General features: G+C 36.6%; 1 protein-coding gene across 3 annotated transcripts in view; it reads right to left on the reverse strand.

Annotated features, from left to right (window-relative positions):
- The window catches only part of LOC136265857 (uncharacterized), a 425,715-nt gene that overhangs the window by 129,835 nt on the left and 275,606 nt on the right, over positions 1–20,274 (reverse strand). For all 3 annotated transcript variants that reach the window (XM_066060794.1, XM_066060798.1, XM_066060806.1), the window contains exons 60-61: positions 12,660–12,709; positions 7,786–7,914 (exon numbers count right to left, since the gene is read on the reverse strand). In XM_066060794.1, coding sequence (XP_065916866.1) covers positions 7,786–7,914; positions 12,660–12,709 — 179 coding nt within the window. The remainder of the gene's footprint in view (positions 1–7,785; positions 7,915–12,659; positions 12,710–20,274) is intronic.

Raw genomic sequence — 20,274 nt, forward strand, 5'->3', positions numbered from 1 at the left:
GCCATGCACAAACTTATAGACACAACAAAGATACTGTAATTTGACTTTAACAATTTTCTTGAAAGTAAAGTTTTGTACATGCAAATAATTATTTCAAATCAAATGGAATGTTATGCATTTCAATAATTAGAATCAAATTACAAGTGCAAAACTAATATGACTGAGTGTTATAAATTGCACATCTGTGGTCACCAAAATCTATGGTGTCACAGGAAAAGGGGCCAATGAGAATCATATTTGAATGGAATTGCTCACTTTTGATTGGCTATTTGGTCAAATCAAAAAAATATATGACTACGGATGCACAATCCATGATTGTTATTAGCACTTTACAGTGACCAGCACTGAAGGTCTGACAGCAATATGTGCTGCAGCCTTAGGATTATCTAACCTAATTGCAAGGACTTAGACTTAGTGGCTTAAATCTGAAAAGGTGTAACAGAATAGGGGCCAAAGTAAGGAAAAAATCCCTCTAACCCCAGGATTCAAACTGCAGGTAACCCAATATCTAGTCAGGGCCACACTCAGTCTCGATAATCTGATGCTGAAAATAGTTGAATGGCCAGAAATATATCTAGAGTGTAACCTGTCTTAGGGACCATCTGTATAGTACTGGCCATCTCTCTAAAAGGATTTCTCAAGTGAATAATTACTGTATACTATTATAGCAGCCAACTGGCTGTTGAAGACACGAAATATTGGCCTGAAAGTGACAGATTTTACTGTATAATTACTTTTGGTTTTTGTACTACAAAATTAATAGTATATTATGTAGTACTAAGTGATATAGCTAGTATATGACATATATTAAAATTATAAATTTAAAAATGAAGTAGGGGTCCAAGCAATAAAAAGAAGTGAAATAAGAGATGAATGATGGTAGTTATTACAGCATAGCTGAGTGGGAAACCGCTACTTTGACATTGAACACAGAATAATAATATTGTACCATGCCAAAGTAGGAATTTCCCACCAAGCTATGCTGTAATAGCCAGGGGCGGATCCAGGAGCTGGCAAGGGGAGGGGCACAAACAGGCTGGGCTCGAAACAGGCTAAGTGTTTGGGAAGAGCAAGACTCTATAGTTGGAAGCTGCAAATAATCACCTCTTAGTAGTATCTCAGTGTTGATTTTGCCATTTTGGTCTTTCAAGATGGTTGTGAAGTCTCAAAAGCTGTTTAAAAGGCTATTAATGTCTTTAAACTCAACGACACAATAATTGTTTTTAGAGGCACTTAGTAAGTACGAAGCTGTTGAGTGACAATTTTATGCCTAGTTTGATTGATTCACTTTGATTTTAGATGAATTTATAACAATAAATGCTGGTAAAATATGCATATTTCCATGAGTTATAAATTGATCTTGGCCCATAAATTATAATCAAAACTGTAGCTATAGCTTATAGCTACAGCTATACTCCAAGGGGGGGGGGGGGGGGGGGGGGGGGCATTTGCCCCGAATGCCCCATCCTGGATCCGCCATTGATACCATATAGCCTAAATATTTTGAGGGGGAAATTTTCACTGATTTTGTGGTTTTGAGTTATCAGCAAAATTTTATCCTTGGAATATTTAGGCCTCCATATAGTCTAATACAAATTTCGGAGTGTTTGCAAATCTGTGAAAATTTTATTTTTAGTAATATTACTCAACCTTGAAATATTTGCCCCTCGAAATATTTAAATAGGCTATACAGTAATAATCAAACAAAACCGCAATGACCATGTCCCTTTTTGGCAAGTACACACATCTTGGCAGGCTGACTCGAGATACTCTAATACTGTGGCAGTCACCCTAATGGAACAGCCACATGTTTATAGCTAGCTGTATGCTTTAACAAAAACTAAACAAACTAGTATATTAAATATTATAAATTTAAAAATGAAGTAGGGATCCAAGTGATAAAAAAGTAGTGAACAAGAGATAAATGATGGTAGCTATCAATGGCGGATCCAGGATGGGGCATTCGGGGCAAATCCCCCCCCCTCCCCCTTGGAGTATAGCTACAGTTTTGATTATAATTTATGGGCCAAAATCAGGTCTGTCACGCCTACAGGGTAAACCCCTTGGAGGAATCAGTTGAAAATTGATATGTAGATGGAGCAACCATCGTAGGAGTGCCTTTTGGTAGTTTGAAAGTAATCGGGATAAAGACCATGGAGATATGACACAAAACCCAACCTACGTAAAAATTACGCGGTCGATTTTTATGAATAAAAAACTTAGTTTTCGTGTCTACCAGGCAAACCGCTTAGAGCAACGAGCTGAAAATCAGTATGTAGCTGGAATAATCATCATAGAAAGATCTTGCAGTAGTACAGAAGAATCGGTTCACAAATCACTGAGTTATGATTCGAAAGGCAACTACGCGTAGCAAATGCGAGATCGAGATACTCTAATAGAACAGTCACCCTAATAAAGCATTCAGCTGCGTTTATAATTTACTCAATTATATTACATTACAAGTTATTCTGTAGGGAATTCAGCTACAAACAAGTCACCCTGTAGTCAGATCAGCTAGAAGAAGGCACCTAATAGAGAGTTCAGCTACAAAGAAACCATCATGTAGAGAGTTCAGCTCAAACAAATCACCCTGTAGAGAATTCAGTTACAAACAAATTGCCCTGTAAAGAAATCAGCTAGAAGAAGTTACCTTGTAGAGAGTTCAGTTACAAAGAAACCATCATGTAGAGGGTTTAGCTCAAACAAATCACAATTCAGCTACAAACAAATTGCCCTGTAGAGAGATCAACTAGAAGAAGTTACCTTGTAGAGAGTACAACTACAAACAAATCACCATGTAGAGAGATCAACTACAAACAAGTCATCCTGTAGAGTTATCAGCTTGATACAAGTTACATGTATCTTATAGGGATCAGCTACAAACAAATCACCCTGTAGAAGTATGTGTTGGAAACAAATCACCATGTAGTTCAGCTAGAAATAAATCACTCTGAAAAGAGTTCAGCTACAAACAATGGGAGTTTCAGCTACAGTTCAGTTATGTATAAGAAGTCATCTTATTACCTACAGTATGATTATTTTTCATTGTTAAATATACAAAATTACTATCATTAATCAGACAAAAAAACTGTACACAACATTTCTTCCTTTGTTCCACAATTCCTGCAGAAAAGAAAAAAAAACAAGTTAGAAGGAAGCACCAAAGTCAGTTAATGCCTGGCTTTGTGGCTTGCAATACAAAAAGAAGTGATATCTAAACCAAAACAGCCAAGCTGTAAAAAAAGAGTGTAGCCCCCAAAAAGACCAGGATGAAAAAAGATGTGAAATCCAAGATGGCGGCCAAAAAATGGCTGTGATGGTAAGTTAATGGCACAAATTTTAATTACGACAATTCAGGTGAATTTGGTTCCGAATCCTAGTGGAGGAGGCAATGCAAATTCACCTGATTTGTCGTAATTAAACTTTTTGCCATTAACCTACGATCACAGCCATTTCTTGGCCGCCACCTTGGATTTCACATCTTTTTTCATCCTGGCCTTTTTGGGGGCCGCACTCTTTTTTTACAGCTTGGCTGTTTTGATTTAGATAATCTTATAGCACATGTTATCTATAATCAGTACAATTTGTACATGTGGTGTGTCCAGTTTCATCAGGACTCGTGCTGCACCTGTATGTCATCTGCATCAACAGAGTGGTTGTATGTACTATCAGGTATAGTGGTAGCACTTTCCTACTATTTGGAAAGGCGCTACCTTGCAGTAGGCGTACCACAAGGTAGAGAAATAAAGTAAAATATACTTTTTTTTTGTTTTAGAGGGTCACTAGAAAACTAGTATTACTATGATGACAATTTTGTTTTAATTATGTAATGCAATACAAATCTATTCAGAGATGTTTGATAATCTAGGACTAATATTACAAAACCATCCCTACATGTAAAAAACTCACAGTAGTGTCATACGTCTTTTAATTGTGGATGTGTGCTTCTTAGTTTCTTGGCTGCATGACTCACTACAGTATGTGAGTCTTGATACACCATAGTGTATACTGGACAAATCACTAACTAAGCATGCATATCATAAATTTGGTATCATGTTCCATATTCATAATGTGAATAAATTTTGATAAGAGAAAATCATTATGTAGGGTGTGGTATGTATTTATAGTCTAATTTTATCAGGAATTTGCTTAGAGGGTTTTAACAGCAAAATTATTTAGTACCTTGTAATGTTTCTGCAACATCATTTTTCTGTTTAAAAACAAAGTTAATAATTTTAACCTCAAGAATAAAATTCTATTTTGTGTGAGTGATTTTAGTCTAACCTCATAGATAAACAGTTAAAGATGTCACATGATCTACACATAGGGATATCATCACAGTGAAATACATACAAATGTATAAACAATAAAAGTAACAATTACAATGATTATTTGTGACCCAGTCTGAGAAAACCGTCTTATCGCCCATGTCAGCAGATTTGATTTTTCACCCAGGACACAAAGCTACATGAATAAACTATCTAATTCTACAATCAAAATCAGCTAGACTTGAGTGGTCTGGTTTTGCTGGCTGCTTTTCCCAAGCCCAGTGGCAATCTGTACATGTGGTGTGGGGCCTTAATGGAGCTCTGGTCAGCCTGGGGATGACTGTATGTGGCTGTACAGTTCTGTGGTGTTGAATAAGTACCTCTGCTGTGAATTTCCTTTCATTTTAGTCAATTTTGAGACCTCAATGGCCCAAACCTTGGCCTAATTCATCCCTACGCTTTCCTTTTCAATTTTTGAACACCATCTTGCCCACCTTCCAGGTCCCCCACCTCCCATCCATTTTGCAGCTTGCCTGATACAGTCAACCTTGGTTTAAAAACTATCTAAAATGGCGGGAAACTTAGTTGTTGGCTACTTGCACAGTGGATGCTCTGGAAGGTAAGGAATTGGTGTAAAACCTGTGAAAATTTGGTACACATGGTTTCAACCATTGGCGAGCTACAACACACTAAATATTTAAAACCGATGTTTCTCAATACTTTTAAATAGGCGATAAGCCCGAGACTGGGTCACATTTATGCATAACCCAGTGATTGCTTTCATTAATTTCAGATGCAAAATGAAGCTTAATAAATACTATATCTTTTAGTGTAGTGAGATGGCAATTACCCTGTAGATGCAAATTCATAGGCTGTAGAAGGGGAGAGCCATATGGTGCTGAAGTCCATTCTCAGTAAGTTTATTTGAGAAAAGGTACACTTCTTCCCAAATTATGAGATCTGATTGCATTTTTTACTGTACGTATCAGAGAATGGTGCTAAAATTCGATTCAAAATGCTAACATACATTAGCTACTCCTATATAGGCAAGTACACAAAAAATTGGAATTTTCAACTAGTCTAAGAGTAGGGACCATAGCACAATGATAAAAAGTACTGAACTGAAACAAGTTGGACTAGTCCATGATATTAAGTTGTAGTAAAACAATAAGAAGTGTTATATCCCTACTGTGCATTAAGATACCATAACAGAAATGCACAGTAGGGATATAACACTTCTTATTGTTTTACTGCAATTTAATATCATGGACTACTCCAACTTGTTTTAGTACTTTTTATCGATGTGCTATGGTCCCTACTCTAGTTGAAAAATCCAATGTATGTGTACTTGTTTGTTAACATTTTTTTGTAAATAATTATTATGATCGGTGAACCCATGCATACCTCATTGGCGCCGCATGCCCCAGCTATATCAATTATATATCATCTGAAAAGTGAAGTATCCATTACACTTCATTGTCAGTTATGTTCAACCTGTTACACAGCATTTCGAATCAAAAACTGTTCGAAAAACACCTCTGCAATCCCCGCATACTGAAAGAAAGAATTGTGCCATGCACCCCAGTTATATCAATTATCATCTGAAAAATGTAGTATCCATTATGCTTCATTGTTGGCTATGTTCAACCCGTTACACAGCAGTACGAATCAAGAACTGTTCGAAAAGCATCTCTACTAACAAAATAGCCACCATGAAAAATATGGATGATTTCTGTTACAAAGGGAAACCATCATGTGCTACCACCAAATCAACACTTTTCGCTGTCAGCAAAGATGAATGGGACACAAAGGAGGACACTGGTAAGTCCATGAAGAATGCATTGTACATACTGCGGTATGACAAAAGGCACCTCTCGGGCTGAAGCAACGCCGAACAGTGAAAAAATCAAGCCTGTATCCTTAGCTGTTATCAAGTTATGTTTGTCCAAAGGCATCATCAGTCAGTCAGTCACTAGAAAACTCTGTTAAGTAACTTTAAAAAAAATTCTGTAGCAATTTGTTGAAAGCATTTCGGGTTGATCTGAAAGATTGTTTAGGCTTATTTTTTACCTAATCAATACTGCCTCATTGTCATCAGGGAAAATTGATGGTGTTTTTTGGGTGATGTTATTTTGTGGGCCATGCCTACTCCTTTGTGGCCCCTACTATACAGTACTATTGTACTGTATGATATAGTCAAACACTCAAAAATATTATTTAGAAAATATTTAGCCAGGATTGAACATGATGATTCCTCAACAATATTAGTGCCACCCCTTCTTGAAATAAATTACAATACCAGACACTAAATACTGTATATTAACTCAAATACTTTAGGTTTAAGGAAGAAAATCCATCCCTCCTGGAGGAAGACTGAGTGTGGCCCCGACTAGACATTGGGTGACCTGCAGTTCGAATCCTGGGGTTGGAGGGATTATTTTTCCTTACTTTGGCCCCTTTTCTGTTACACCTTATCAGTCGGTCAGTCAGTCAAGTCATTAGGTCTAAGTCCCTGTAATTAGGTTAGGTAATCCTAAGGCTGCAGCACATGTTGCTGTCAGACCTTCAGTGCTGGTCACTGTAAAGTGCTAATAATAAAATAATAATAAACAACAGGGTTTTATGGTGGATGAAATTTGCAAACTAATAACACTTCCTAGCTGGCCCTAGGACTACTAGAGAATATAGTATACTAAAAACACTTAGCCAGCAGTAAAGAAAGCCAAGTATTTTGCTACTTGTTTACCACAAATTTCATCATAATTATTACCATTATGTATGATTTTAATACTGATGATATATATTGATATTTAGTTGATTATGTTGACATAATTTCTTATGATAAAGCTGAGATTTGTACCTTCTCTGATTCTTAAACCAGAGTTAAGGTGAAAACTGTGTAGAAAATTGTGATAGTGACTTGTGACTTAGCACTGAAGAGTTTCAAACTCTTCTTGCTTTGGCAAATGTACTGATACTAAGAACTACAATAAGTAACTACTTTCATTGTGAAGTAGGCCTTCAGGTAATTCATGAAAGCTTAAAAATAATTTCCATACATTCATCTACTGAATTCTTTAAATTTTAGGCTTGTAAAAATCTGTGGGTTTCTTGCAGATCTGGTCACATATGCAATCGTGTGGCTGAATGATTTGCCTGATATGTACACCATGCAAAGCACAATGGCTGCAGGCCTGAGGGAAAGGGTGTACATATCAGGCAAATCACAAGGGAATGTGATACAACTGATACATACAGTATACACCATGCTGAATGCAACAATATTATTGATTTTAGCCTTAATTAAAAATAATAAATAAATAAACCGCTGTACTGCTCCCACATTAATGCTATGATAGTCATTGAATGTACACTGTACCATGGCAAAATAGGCTTTATAAGATATGTACCCTGACATTTGCATTTGAAGCTCAGTGCCTTCCTGATACATACAATGTTCAATATATTAATTTTACACACACTTGTTACAATAATCAAATTCTGTTTTTCAACTTACATAAATCACTTTGACAATATCATCAAAGAAGTGATAAGTGTCTGCTAATATGATTGCTGGAGAGCTTCCTTCTCCCAGATAAGGTGTTGGCAAGGTAGAGTCATTGTGATTTAATCCAAATGGATAAAACTACAAAGAAATACACAGACTGCATTTGATTAAACCACTTGAGCCAACTAAATGTACAGTATGTTGGTGACTGGGGTGCTGGGAGAATGAAGAGTATAATACAGTATCATATAGTATGATAGTACTTTATAGTAGGGGCAACGAAGGTGTGGGTGTGGTCCACAAAAATAAATCAAGCCAAAATCATCTTCGTAAATCCTTCACGGAAACTTGACAGTATTGGTCAGGTATTATAATCAAGCCCAGACATGTCTTTAGAAGCATTTTTGACCAGGTGCTATGAATTTTTTAATTTTTTTTATTATAATTTTTTGCGAATCTTCTACTGTAGAGCCTCACTGCCTCACTGCCTCACTGCCTGCCGGATGCATTCAGTCAAGCGTAGCGGAAAATTGGCTACAGCTACAGCCTTACTTCTTTCACAAAAATGCTTAGAATTTCATGGAGATGAAACCTTTAGTATTTTAAATATCCTACAATGTACGTGCTATTGTCTTACAGATTTTCCTTTGATCCTTCTTTACCATGGCCATCGCTCATCAGTAGGGCTTCCATAATCATACCGGTACATTACACAGTAATATATTGGAATATGCACCAAACTTTTAGAATATATTTGTGATTTTGAAGTTTGGTTTATATATACAGGACCTATCGTACGTCATCGACAAAATACACACGTAAGACATCTTTTTTAGTATTAGTGTGTTTGTTGTTAGCAAAGTTAAATGGATAGGTTTAACTGCTTGCATTTCTAAACGCATTTCTTTGCAACTAACACATTCTTCGCTATTACAGTATTAGTCTTGCTAAACCCTGTTGTTACATAATTGTGTGTGAAAAAATACAATTGAAGGGTTTTATTGTCATTATTGCTTTGTGTGTTTGGTCTGAGGTAATATTTGGAGCGATAATGCCTTCAAAGGAAGCGGCACGGAGGAATAGAAGGAAAAGTTAGAATAAGGCCTATTATGAAGCTCACAAAGATGACATACTCTTAAATAAAAAGGAAAACTACAGCAGTGAAGACAGATCACAGCGCCATCTTGATGAATATTACAAACATGTGACAGGTTCAAAATCCGCTGAAAGCACCAAAGCATCATATGACAAAGATGTGGAGAAATTTTGTAAAATACAGCTGACCATTCTAGAGCATGCTACTATAAACATTTGGAAAAATCCCGGGAAGACACAGCTGAACGCTCTAAAATGTGGACGTGTTACTACACGTCATAGTGTATTGTTTATAGCATAATTATTGTTCAACAGTATTTGGACATTATGTACTACTCCGATCCAGCTTGTTTCAGTACTTTTTATTGCAGCATTATACACTGTCCCTACTCTAATTTAAAATTCCTAATTTTTTCTTATACTTGTAAATAATTACTATTTGACTGAATCTGGCAACACAGCTGCAGTTTTGATTTTTCGCCAAGAACACAAAGCACACAAATACACTATCAAATTTCACTGTCAAAATCAACCAGGCTTGAATGGTCTGCTGCTTTTCCCAAGCCCAGTATCAAGTTGTACGAGTGGTCTGGGGCCTAAATGGAGCTCTGGCTAACCTAGGGTGGTTGTATGTGGCTGTATAGCTCAATGGTGCTGAGTAGAGACCTGTGCTGCAAATTCACTTTCATTTTAGCCAGTTGTGATACCTGAATGGCCCATAATTTGGTCTAATTAATCCCTACGCATTCCTTTTTAATTTTGTAAACAATCTCTTGTACTCCCTTCCACCACCCGTATTGGAACTTACTTGACACAGAATTAAAAACTATCTAAAATAGCAAGAAAATTAGCTGTTGGCTACTTGTAAAGTAGAAGATAAGGGATTGGTATAAAACATGCGAAAATTTGGTACATGTAGCTTCAACTACTGTCGAGCTACAACACACTAAATACAGCATACTGTAATTACTTGATTTGTGCCCCAGAGGTACTATTATTTTTTGCCCAAAAATAAGGATAAAATCCGTCGAATAGTGCCACACTGCAGTATTAATTGAGAGTGTGCTAATAATATTTTAAACCTGCCACTACTATAGTTATTCTACATTAACTTATGTTTGACTCTTGATTACATGTAGCTCAAAAGGATGAATGGGGCATTATGCTGTATAATTCTTAGCAGAGAGCCAAAATAGAGATCTATGATTTGGTAGCTATGAATGATATAATTATTTTAATAATGCATAAAGCCATTGTTAAAATTTATTAACATTAACATTGTTGCAGTCAATTAATGGCTGCCACCTTTGATTTCACAACTTTTTCACCCAGGCTTTTGAAGATTGCACCCTTTTATACAACTTGGCTGTTTTTGCATGGATTTCACTTCTTTTTGTATTTCAAATACTCCAAAGCCAACCATATTATGTGACTGGGCCTGCAATAATAGGGCATGTGGGCACATGATTTTTGCCTACTTTTTCACACTTTCACCACTCATAACTTTTTGTACCATTATGCTATGGCACTGCAAGTTTCATCACTCAGTAAGCATTTAATTGGCATCATGATGCAAGTTACAGAATGGAAATACTTTTTTCCAGTACTGAGATATGACCTGTAGAGTGATTGGGTGTAGTTTGTGCCCACGTGCCCTGTTTTCGCAGGCCCGGTCACATATTGGCTTTGACTTACACAAATCATTATTCTTCTTACAGTATCTACAGATACAATGACAATGAAATAAGACAAATTATAGTGCTCTACAAAATACAGAAAAATACTTACAGATCCAATACGAAAACCAAAGGATCCAGCTATGCAATAGCTAACTAATACTATGTAATAATTGCTCTATAATTTGCTGTTGCTTGTTGATGGTTATGGCTATATAAAATTGTATTATTATAGCGCCTTTTTTTTTGCAGTAGTGTTTGATAGCACTTTCAAGTTAGGTATGCATGATTGCACTATATGTCTATTAAGATTTTTATTTTGCAGTGTCTGTTCTAGTTCTAGTAGAGTATCTCAATTTTTTGTGCAAGTCACATTTGCTTTTTAAAGTGCACCAAAGTTCAAGAAAATCAAGCCACACATTTGCATTATTGTAAAGTGTGTAAAAAGAATAATCTATGTTCCTAGAGGCCCCTAAGCAAAGAAAAAAATTAATGACGAAATTAAGCTGAACTTTGAGGGCTTGTATTTCATGATTGCATTAGGCAATTTTACTTCAATTTGGTATGTGAGGCTGAAGGTGTAGGGATTTACAGTACAAAAAAAATTGTTCTAGTTTGAGAAGGGGCTACGTAATGTGAAAATGGAATTTTCTTCCTGTGATTTTAATATACTTACAGTTGGTGTGCCTACTTTCTTGGCTATATGACACACTACCGTGTGTCTTGATCTCTGAAACAAGCCCAACTTTAAAATTAGATGGATTTACAATGTATGAGGAAATAAGTAACATGCATTTACTACTAGCAAATGCTTGATTATATGGTTCTATTTCAGGATATAGTATATTTTTACATGTATTGATAAATATAAGGATGAAACTTTCTAAATAGCACCACATTTCAAACGTGCGGCACAATTTAAAGTACTTAGCATGGGAAGATCACAGTAAAAAGTGCACAGTATTTTCCATAAAGTACTGTACTGCTCATACAGTATGTATACAATTATGCAGATAGTTAAGCAGACACAGAACAGTTATGCGGAAAATACAATACAGTTACAAAAGCAATGTCATAAAAACAACCCACTCAGACAGCACAACTGATTATACTGCAAGTATTTATTCTACTATTAAAAATTCATTATATTAAAATTTACTGATAGTACACACTGCATGATGGGATGGGTACTGATAATATGATGGGCAAATACGTATTGAAGCGGTTGAAATACTCAAGATGAACGCTCTGAACAAGACAACTCAGAAATTACAGTATAAGAATTAAAGCACTACCAAAGCTTGTGTGTACAAAGAATACAGTACTTAGGGGGTGTCTCAAGCCAAATACAGTACTCAGCATCACTATTACTATGTTATTTAGTCTCCCCATTTGCTGTATTTTCTGTACACAAGTGCAGTGGTGCTTTAGCTATAATATATTGGGTCAAATATACATAATTATTTTTTTATTATTATTAACACTTTATAGTGACCAGCAATAGAGGTCTGACAGCAACATGTGCTGCAGTCTTAGGATTACTTAGCCTAATTTGAAGGACTTAGACTTAATGACTTATAACCGAAAAGGTGTAACAGAAAAGGGGCCAAAGTCAGGAAAAAAATCCCTCCAACCCCAGGATTTGAACTGCAGGTCACCCAATGTCTAGTTGGGGCCACACTCAGTCTTCCTCCACGAGGGATGGATTTTCTTCCTTAAACCTAAAGTATTCATTATTATTAACACTTTACAGTGACCAGCAGTGGAGGTCTGACAGCAACATGTGCTGCAGCCTTAGGATTATCTAATCTAATTTGAAGGACTTAGACTTAATGACTTATAACTGAAAAAGTGTGACAGAAAAGGGGCCAAAGTAAGGGAAAAAATCCCTCCAACCCCAGGATTTGATCTGCAGTTCACCCAATGTCTAGTCAGGGCCACACTCAGTCTTCCTCCACGAGGGATGGATTTTCTTCCTTAAACCTAAAGTATTTATTATTATTATTAACACTTTAGCACTGAAGGTCTGACAACAACATGTGCCGCAGCCTTAGGATTACCTAACCTAATTTGAAGGACTTAGACTTAATGACGTGTATGTATGTATTTTACCTCTGACAGACATGTGTGTCTTTCTGGTAGACAATCATCAAACACTAAAACTGCACACAAGGTATATTATAACATGTAAAATCACAATAAAAGAAATCATATCTGCATAATTATACAGCATAGTCTACTTATAACTTCACATTACCATGTGTGGCTACACTCACATGGTATATGTAATTATGCAGCATGTACATGTGCCACACACAGCCATGTTGTTTGCAATACAGCCATGTTGTGTTTGCTATACAGTCATGTTGTGTTGCAGCTGCAACACTGTGGCAATATACAATGTACCACAAGTGTGTAGTGTACCACACATGGCAGCACTACAACACTGTTTCCGCCTGTCCAGGTAATACAACGCTATAAGTATATACATGTATTATATATATATATTTTTTTTATTTTTTTATTTTTTAAAGTACAGTGTATACAGTGGGTTGATAACTATATGCTTTGTCATTCCCTTCCTCATCAGTGTCATCACCAGCCAAACATGCCTGCCATACGTGGAATACTTCAAGTTATCAAGTTGCAGTTCTCCTTTTTACATAAAATATACTGCATAAATAAGTATTATTGTTTAGATATACTACACCTCTATCAGAAACCAACTGCTGACCCAAAAAGTCATTTGAACTATTTAGTACAGCACCTCGTGGCAGTCATGGCTATTGTTGAGAATACTTCCAGCATCAAGGCTGGTAGCTGGCAAGTTTTTCAGTCATTACGGCATAATATGTATCCAGTTCACCATACACAAACTTTGTCCTTTACTACAAGTGAATTTTGACCTCAGTAAGTGGTAAGTGTATACAACATTAACATAATATAATTGAGTTGTATATCATGGAGGGCTTTATTGGCCAGAACATTACTGCTGCCTGTCCTATTATAGACTAGCACCAGTTTCAAGCTGACCTGCATTAAGCAAAATGCATTTAAACGTAGCAATTATTGTTTTACCATATATACATGAGTACCTAACACTGTTCTTCACTAGAGTAATGCATCACAGGCTCATGCCATGACACATGTGTGGGGAATGAATGGTCCTGATATTTTCCATGCATAACATTAGGTGCACCACTGAAATGTGGCTTTTGATGCACCTACATATGCAAGGCCGCCAAGACAATTTAGTGGGCCCGGGGCAAATTAAGAATGTGGGACCCCTATAACTGATAATGATTGCATGAAAGCATGCTAAACTAGGGGGGTCTGGGGACATGCCCCCCCTCCCCAGGAAAGTTTTGAAAATTAGACCCTCTGAGAATGAATATAAGAGTGATTTGAGTAGTTTATCACAGTATAATATGACTGTATGTAACACTTTTCACACCTCAGATCAAAGGAGCCGCCAGGGCTACATTTCATATGTAGCCCAGCTAGCCAGGCTACATATGAATGTAGACCGGGCTACAAATGGGCAATGATTATATAGACGTTGATGCCGAAATCGATTGTGGGGATGGATTAACATTCACGTGATAAGGATACATGACTTGGATTTTGCTATGAAAACCACTCAGACAGCGAGCGTTTTGTTATCCTCGCCATCCTACAAGTTTAAAAATGTTGGGCTAAGGTGAAAACTAGTGCTATAGCTTATTCATCGATCGTTTCCACATGTTTTCGAATACGGACATGCCCCCATCACGAAGCTACCACTCTACACGGAGTAACCACTCTACAAGCACGCTTACCTGTTTAGGCCTTTAGTGAACTGCGTAGTTTTTCCATAAACAATTCAATAACACTGATTAAAACATTAAACTCGGAGTAACGGAAATTCTCCGTTATATCTGTAGGATACGTCCGTTTATCATAACCGAACGTAACCAGAATGTACTAGCTGCTGACCCATAATCAAAAATCTTAGGTATGCATACATAATACATTCAGTGGCTGCACTTGTATTGGCTTGGGTGATTGATCGCCCTGTACAGGCTGTCAGCCTAAGAGTTACATATTAGCTGTAATACGGGCATTCAGGCTTTGCCTGATATGTATGCCCTCTGCCCTTGGGCAGTCGGACATACATATCAGGCAAAGCCCTCATGCCCATGTTACAACTATTACTTGTATTACTCTATCAGTAGGGTACAGTATCTGAAGCTTAAATTAAAGTTTTTCTAGCTACCATGTGCCACCTAGGAATTTTCTAAATACTGCAACCTTTGAATGTGAGATTGATTTTTAATGTATTTTTCTAACAGAGCACAAGTTTATAATACTAGTACAGGGGTCTGGGGGCACAGACCCCAGCTGCTGAGAGACTTTGAATATTTTGATGGTTCAAAACTCAACACATTGCTATAGCTAATATAACTTATGAATTATTGTGATACTGTAGATAATCATATTGTCATACTTTTGTATAACTCACAGCTGGGACACAGTTATTTACTGGCAGATGGTCTACACATGTACAGAAGAATTCATGCAATGACAAATTAGAGTTTTTGCTATACAATTTAATAAACATAATATTATTGAGGATATTTGTACACCCAAGTGCATAATATAAATATACCCATACATGACTAAAAATACAACTGCAGACCATATAGCAGTGATAAGCTCATACTCAGTCTTGCATCACTCACGGCATTTGTAATGCTACAATGTCTGCTTTAGAAATACTGATTCATTCTCAATGACAAACCCTGAAATTCAATACTCTTTCCAACAGTTAAGTTTCTTGTCACATTAATCCATTAGTACTTGTATTTGGACATTTAGAGTACACTTGATTGCTCTATTAGAGTACATAGGTGATTGCTCTATAAAGTGCCTATATTATATATTATTACGAGTACTGGCATGTAATGATTTGCTGACCCCAGAACCATGCTGGATATCAAGACACACAGTAGTGTGTCGTGTGGCTCAAGAAGCCGGTGTGCAACACCCTTCAGTATATCGACAGGAAGAAAGAAAACGTGGTTTTCACACCTCTGTAGCTCTGTGCTGTCTTATCGAAACAAGACGACTTTTGCAGTGGACATGCCCACCAACTTCAGTACTCCACATACCAAATTTAAGTGAAATCACTTCAACCGTTCCCGAGATATGCGACTTCAAAAATTGGCTTAGTTTTCTTTTTTTTTTCGTCTTTTCGTAACCTTACAAAATCTGCCATAAAACGCGAACTCCATATCTCATCGCCTTGAAATTTAGCACACAGAAGGGGGGTATAAAGGCGCATCTTAGTACCAAGTTTGGCTGGAATATGATAAACAGGCAAAGAGTTATTATCACGAAAAATAACACCAATATGTTGTCACGCCTACAGGGTAAACGGCTCACGGGAAGGAGCTGAAAATCGGTGGGTGAATAGGTTAACTATTGAACCTCAAACCTTTTGTGGTTTGAATGAAATCGAGCTAAAAACCACGAAGTTACAACAAAAAAACCAACAGTGTGTAACAATTATGCAATAGAAATTAGCTTCTAAAACGACTACTTGCCACGCCTACCAGAGAAACCGCTTGAAGTAATGCTTTGAAAATCACTGTACAGATGGAGTAATCATCTTAGAAAGGCTCTTCAATGGTGTAGAAGAATCAGACTTAAAGCCACAGAGTTATAACATGAAAATCCAACTTGGTGTAGCAAGTGCGAGATCGAGATACTCTAATAGAGCAGTCATCCTAATAGATAGGGTCCGCAAACTGAAAAATCGATATCTTCAAATCGACTTACAAACTATAGTCATGTGTAGGGGTAGGTCTAATCAAGAAAACACTAGAGTGGCAGCAAATTTCGTCCATCTCTTCTAGTAAAAATAACGCGACATGCCTTGGATTCGATGGATTTTTCGCCATCGTAAATTACAATGCTATTCTTTTGGGCCAAAACTCTCTCTCAAGCTTTGAGAAGTTATCCACTCTTACTATGGAGTATAGGTAGTTTAATATAATTAATATTTGGTGGTAGCGTCGCGGACATCGACGATCGGCAAAAAAAAGACGTTTCGTGATCTGGAGCACAGCAGACTTGCAGGAAATACTGCAACATTTACTGCAGTAATCACCTCCAAGTCAAGTACCTGTGTGCAGAATATGGTATGGATTGAAGTTTGTTGACCATCTGGCTGAGACCAGCCTCGCCCGATTTAGCGAAAAATTCCTCCGCGATCCAACAAATACTGCAGTCTCGTGCACATAAGCACCTTTAGATGTGCTGAAGTATGGAAATGATTGCTCAGAGCTAGTATAAACTTACAGCGATGGATTAATTACTTACGGTAAATTTTACGGTTAGCCTATAACGCAATTTATTGTGCAAAACTAAAACTGAAAGTTTTACGGAACTCAGCATAATATTGCTGACTTGATATGATTATAAATCACTGTGAGCACAGTAAGATGATCATTTCTGTAGCAAGGATGGAGCCCAGAGGTCTTGAGTGCATGGCCAGATCTATATAGCTATAGCTATGCAGCTCATGCAGCATAATAAAAACTATGATGGAATATGTTGGTGGATGAAGTAGGAAGAATGTAACGTCTAGGATGATATTGTCTAGTGGTTCTTTCCATTTCTAAATAGTAGGATGGGATAGATAAGGGGTACTCATTGTGGATGATTTTAAATAGTGTTTGTAACCTACATATCTTACGACGTACTTGGAGACTTGGCCAAGAAAGCTGTTGTAACATATTTGTGATTGAACTGTATCTACTAAAATCATTTAAAGCCCATCTTAAATAATTTTAGTAGATACAGTTCAATCACAAATATGTTACAACAGCTTTCTTGGCCAAGTCTCCAAGTACGTCGTAAGATATGCAGGTTACAAACACTATTTAAAATCATCCACAATGAGTACCCTTTATCTATCCCATCCTACTATTTAGAAATGGAAAGAGCCACTAGACAATATCATCCTAGACGTTAAATTCTTCCTACTTCATCCACCAACATATTCCAGCATAGTTTTTATTTCAGATCAATTCGTGATTGGAACGCTTTACCACCCAGATTAATTGATCATGATAGCATTAACCAATTTACTAATGAAATCCAGCAAATTTATAAGTCCTAACTTCTCTACGCATGTAATCATTGTAACTATGTATGTAATTGCTAAATTTTTCCTAAGCTAATCAGCACTGAGTGCTGCCTGCTCAGTAATAATAAATAAAAATAAATAGTTATAATCATGCACACCTTTTTGATAGTTAAATCAGAGCTTATAATTATCTGATCATCTATTTTCATGTGATACTCAGATGCAGTAGTATGCAAGGTCAGATGGTATGCTCCCCAGACAAGTTCTTACATGCCTTGAAATCACATCTGCATGGAAAACTATCATACAAAGTCATGATATTTCCTGTAGCTAATTTTGTACTAAAGAACCAATTGCAACTTATTCAGTCTCAATCATGTCTAGTAGCTATATATTATCATATCCTGTGCAAGACATTAAAAACATAGTATTACTTCTATGACACAAACTCTAAAAATGAAGTTTAGTTATTTGTGATTTGGAAGAAATTTTGATTTTAATAGATGCCAATCAGATGATTTACTGGAACTTGAAAATTGACATAGTTATAATGGATTAGATCAAACATTTAATAAGAGCAGTATAGTCGCATGTCATTGAATTTAGAGTAATTATCGCGGTGACATTGTTGTATTACTATATTAAGATCTTTTCACAAAATTCAAATAGTTGAAAATTTGTCCTGCACTGGGTCCTGATTTCGAAGTTTTTGAGGTAGAATTTTAATAGTTTGGAAAATTACATGGAATGTATAAGAGTGGTCCACACAGATAGGATATACAAAATGTACATACATTAAACTGTTGGCTTGAAGATTGCTTTCAGGTGTATATCTCAACTTTTGATTTTATTTACTTATCCTCACAGTAGTCGGCAGAGCCACTGTTCCATACCATCACCTATGGAATTGAAGCAAAACCTTGGTTTCTGCTTTTGATAGCTACTATATAATTATTAATTGCTAATACTGCCCCCATGCATATATAAGTGCATGGGCTCAGCATATACATACCAAAATTATAGTACATTGCATATCATAATGATAATGCAGATGCTATATGTCTAGATTATACTTTTTAACCCTGTTGAGTATGAGAAAGAAGATATTTTTCAGAAAAAGGCACAATGATTTTACTATAGCATGCAATATGCCACATTAATATATACTGTAGGTCAATTTGCACCAATGCAACATAGCTATAATATGTATAACTTAAAGGAAACTCTCCAATAGAGCAGTCAGAAATTCTTATAGAACAGTCAGAAATTGATTTTTGATACATAATGTTACTGAAATTGATCAACAATCTATTTAACTGTACTCAGAGTAGTTGTCAAGTAGACAATATTTTTGCTAAATTATATATTAGCTACGAGAGGCTTGGTTTTGTGTAATAAATCGCGTTTCGCATGCCGTAATTGATTGAAGTGTTCGTAATCTAGCCTTCGCTGGAAGTTTGTACTTGTACTGAGTAATCATTTCCATAATTCAACACACTTAAAGGTGCTTATGTGCACGAGACTGCAGTATTTGTTGGATCGCGGAGGAATTTTTCCTAAATCTGGCAAGGTTGGTCTCAGACAGATGGTCAACAAACTTCAATCCACACCATATTCTGCACACAGGTACTTGACTTGGAGGTGATCACTGCAGTAAATGTTGCAGTATTTCCTGCAAATCTGCTGTGCTCCAGATCACGAAACATCTTTTTTTTCGCCGATCGGCGATGTTCGTGACGCTACCACCAAATATTAATTAATTATATTAAACTACCTATACTCCATAGTAAGAGTGGACAACCTCTCAAAGCTTGAGAGAGAATTTTGGCCCAAAAGAATAACATTACAAATTACAATGGCGAAAAATTGATTGAATTCAAGGTATTTCGCGTTATTTTCACTAGAAGAGATGGACGAAATTTGCTGCCACTCTAGTGTTTTCAGGATTAGACCTACCCCTACACATGACTATAGTTTGTAAGTCGATTTGAAGATATCAATTTTTTTGGTTTGCGGACCCTATAATAGAGCAGTCACCTGAAAAGAATAGTCACCTGAAGAGAATTGAAGAGATCAGCTAGAAGCAAGCAACCCATATAGAGATCAGCTACAAACAAATTACCCTGTAGAGAGATCAGCTACAAACAGTTCACCCTGTAGAGAGATCAGTTTGAAGAAGTTACCTTGTAGAGAGTCCAGCTACGAAAAATCACCCTGTAGAGAGTTCAGATACAAGAAGTCACCTTGTAGAGAGTTCAGCTTCAAAGAACCCACCCTGTAGAGAGCTCAGCTACAAACAAGTTACCCTATATAGAGATCAGCTAGAAAAAGTCTCCATGTAAAGAATTCAGCTACAAACAAATCACCCTGTAGATATTTCAGCTACAAACAGATCATTCTGTAGAGAGATCAGCTAGAAACCAGTGACCTGTAGAGAGTTCAGCTACTATGTAAACAAGTTACCCTGTAGAGGGATTGGTTAGAAACAAATCACCCTGTAGAGAGATCTGATAGAAACAAGTCACCTCGTAGAGAGTTCAGCTAGTAACAAATCACCCTGTAGAGAAATCAGCTAGAAACAATTCACCCAGTAGA

Source organism: Dysidea avara, chromosome 1, assembly GCF_963678975.1.
Source record: "Dysidea avara chromosome 1, odDysAvar1.4, whole genome shotgun sequence".
Lineage (NCBI taxonomy): Eukaryota > Metazoa > Porifera > Demospongiae > Dictyoceratida > Dysideidae > Dysidea > Dysidea avara.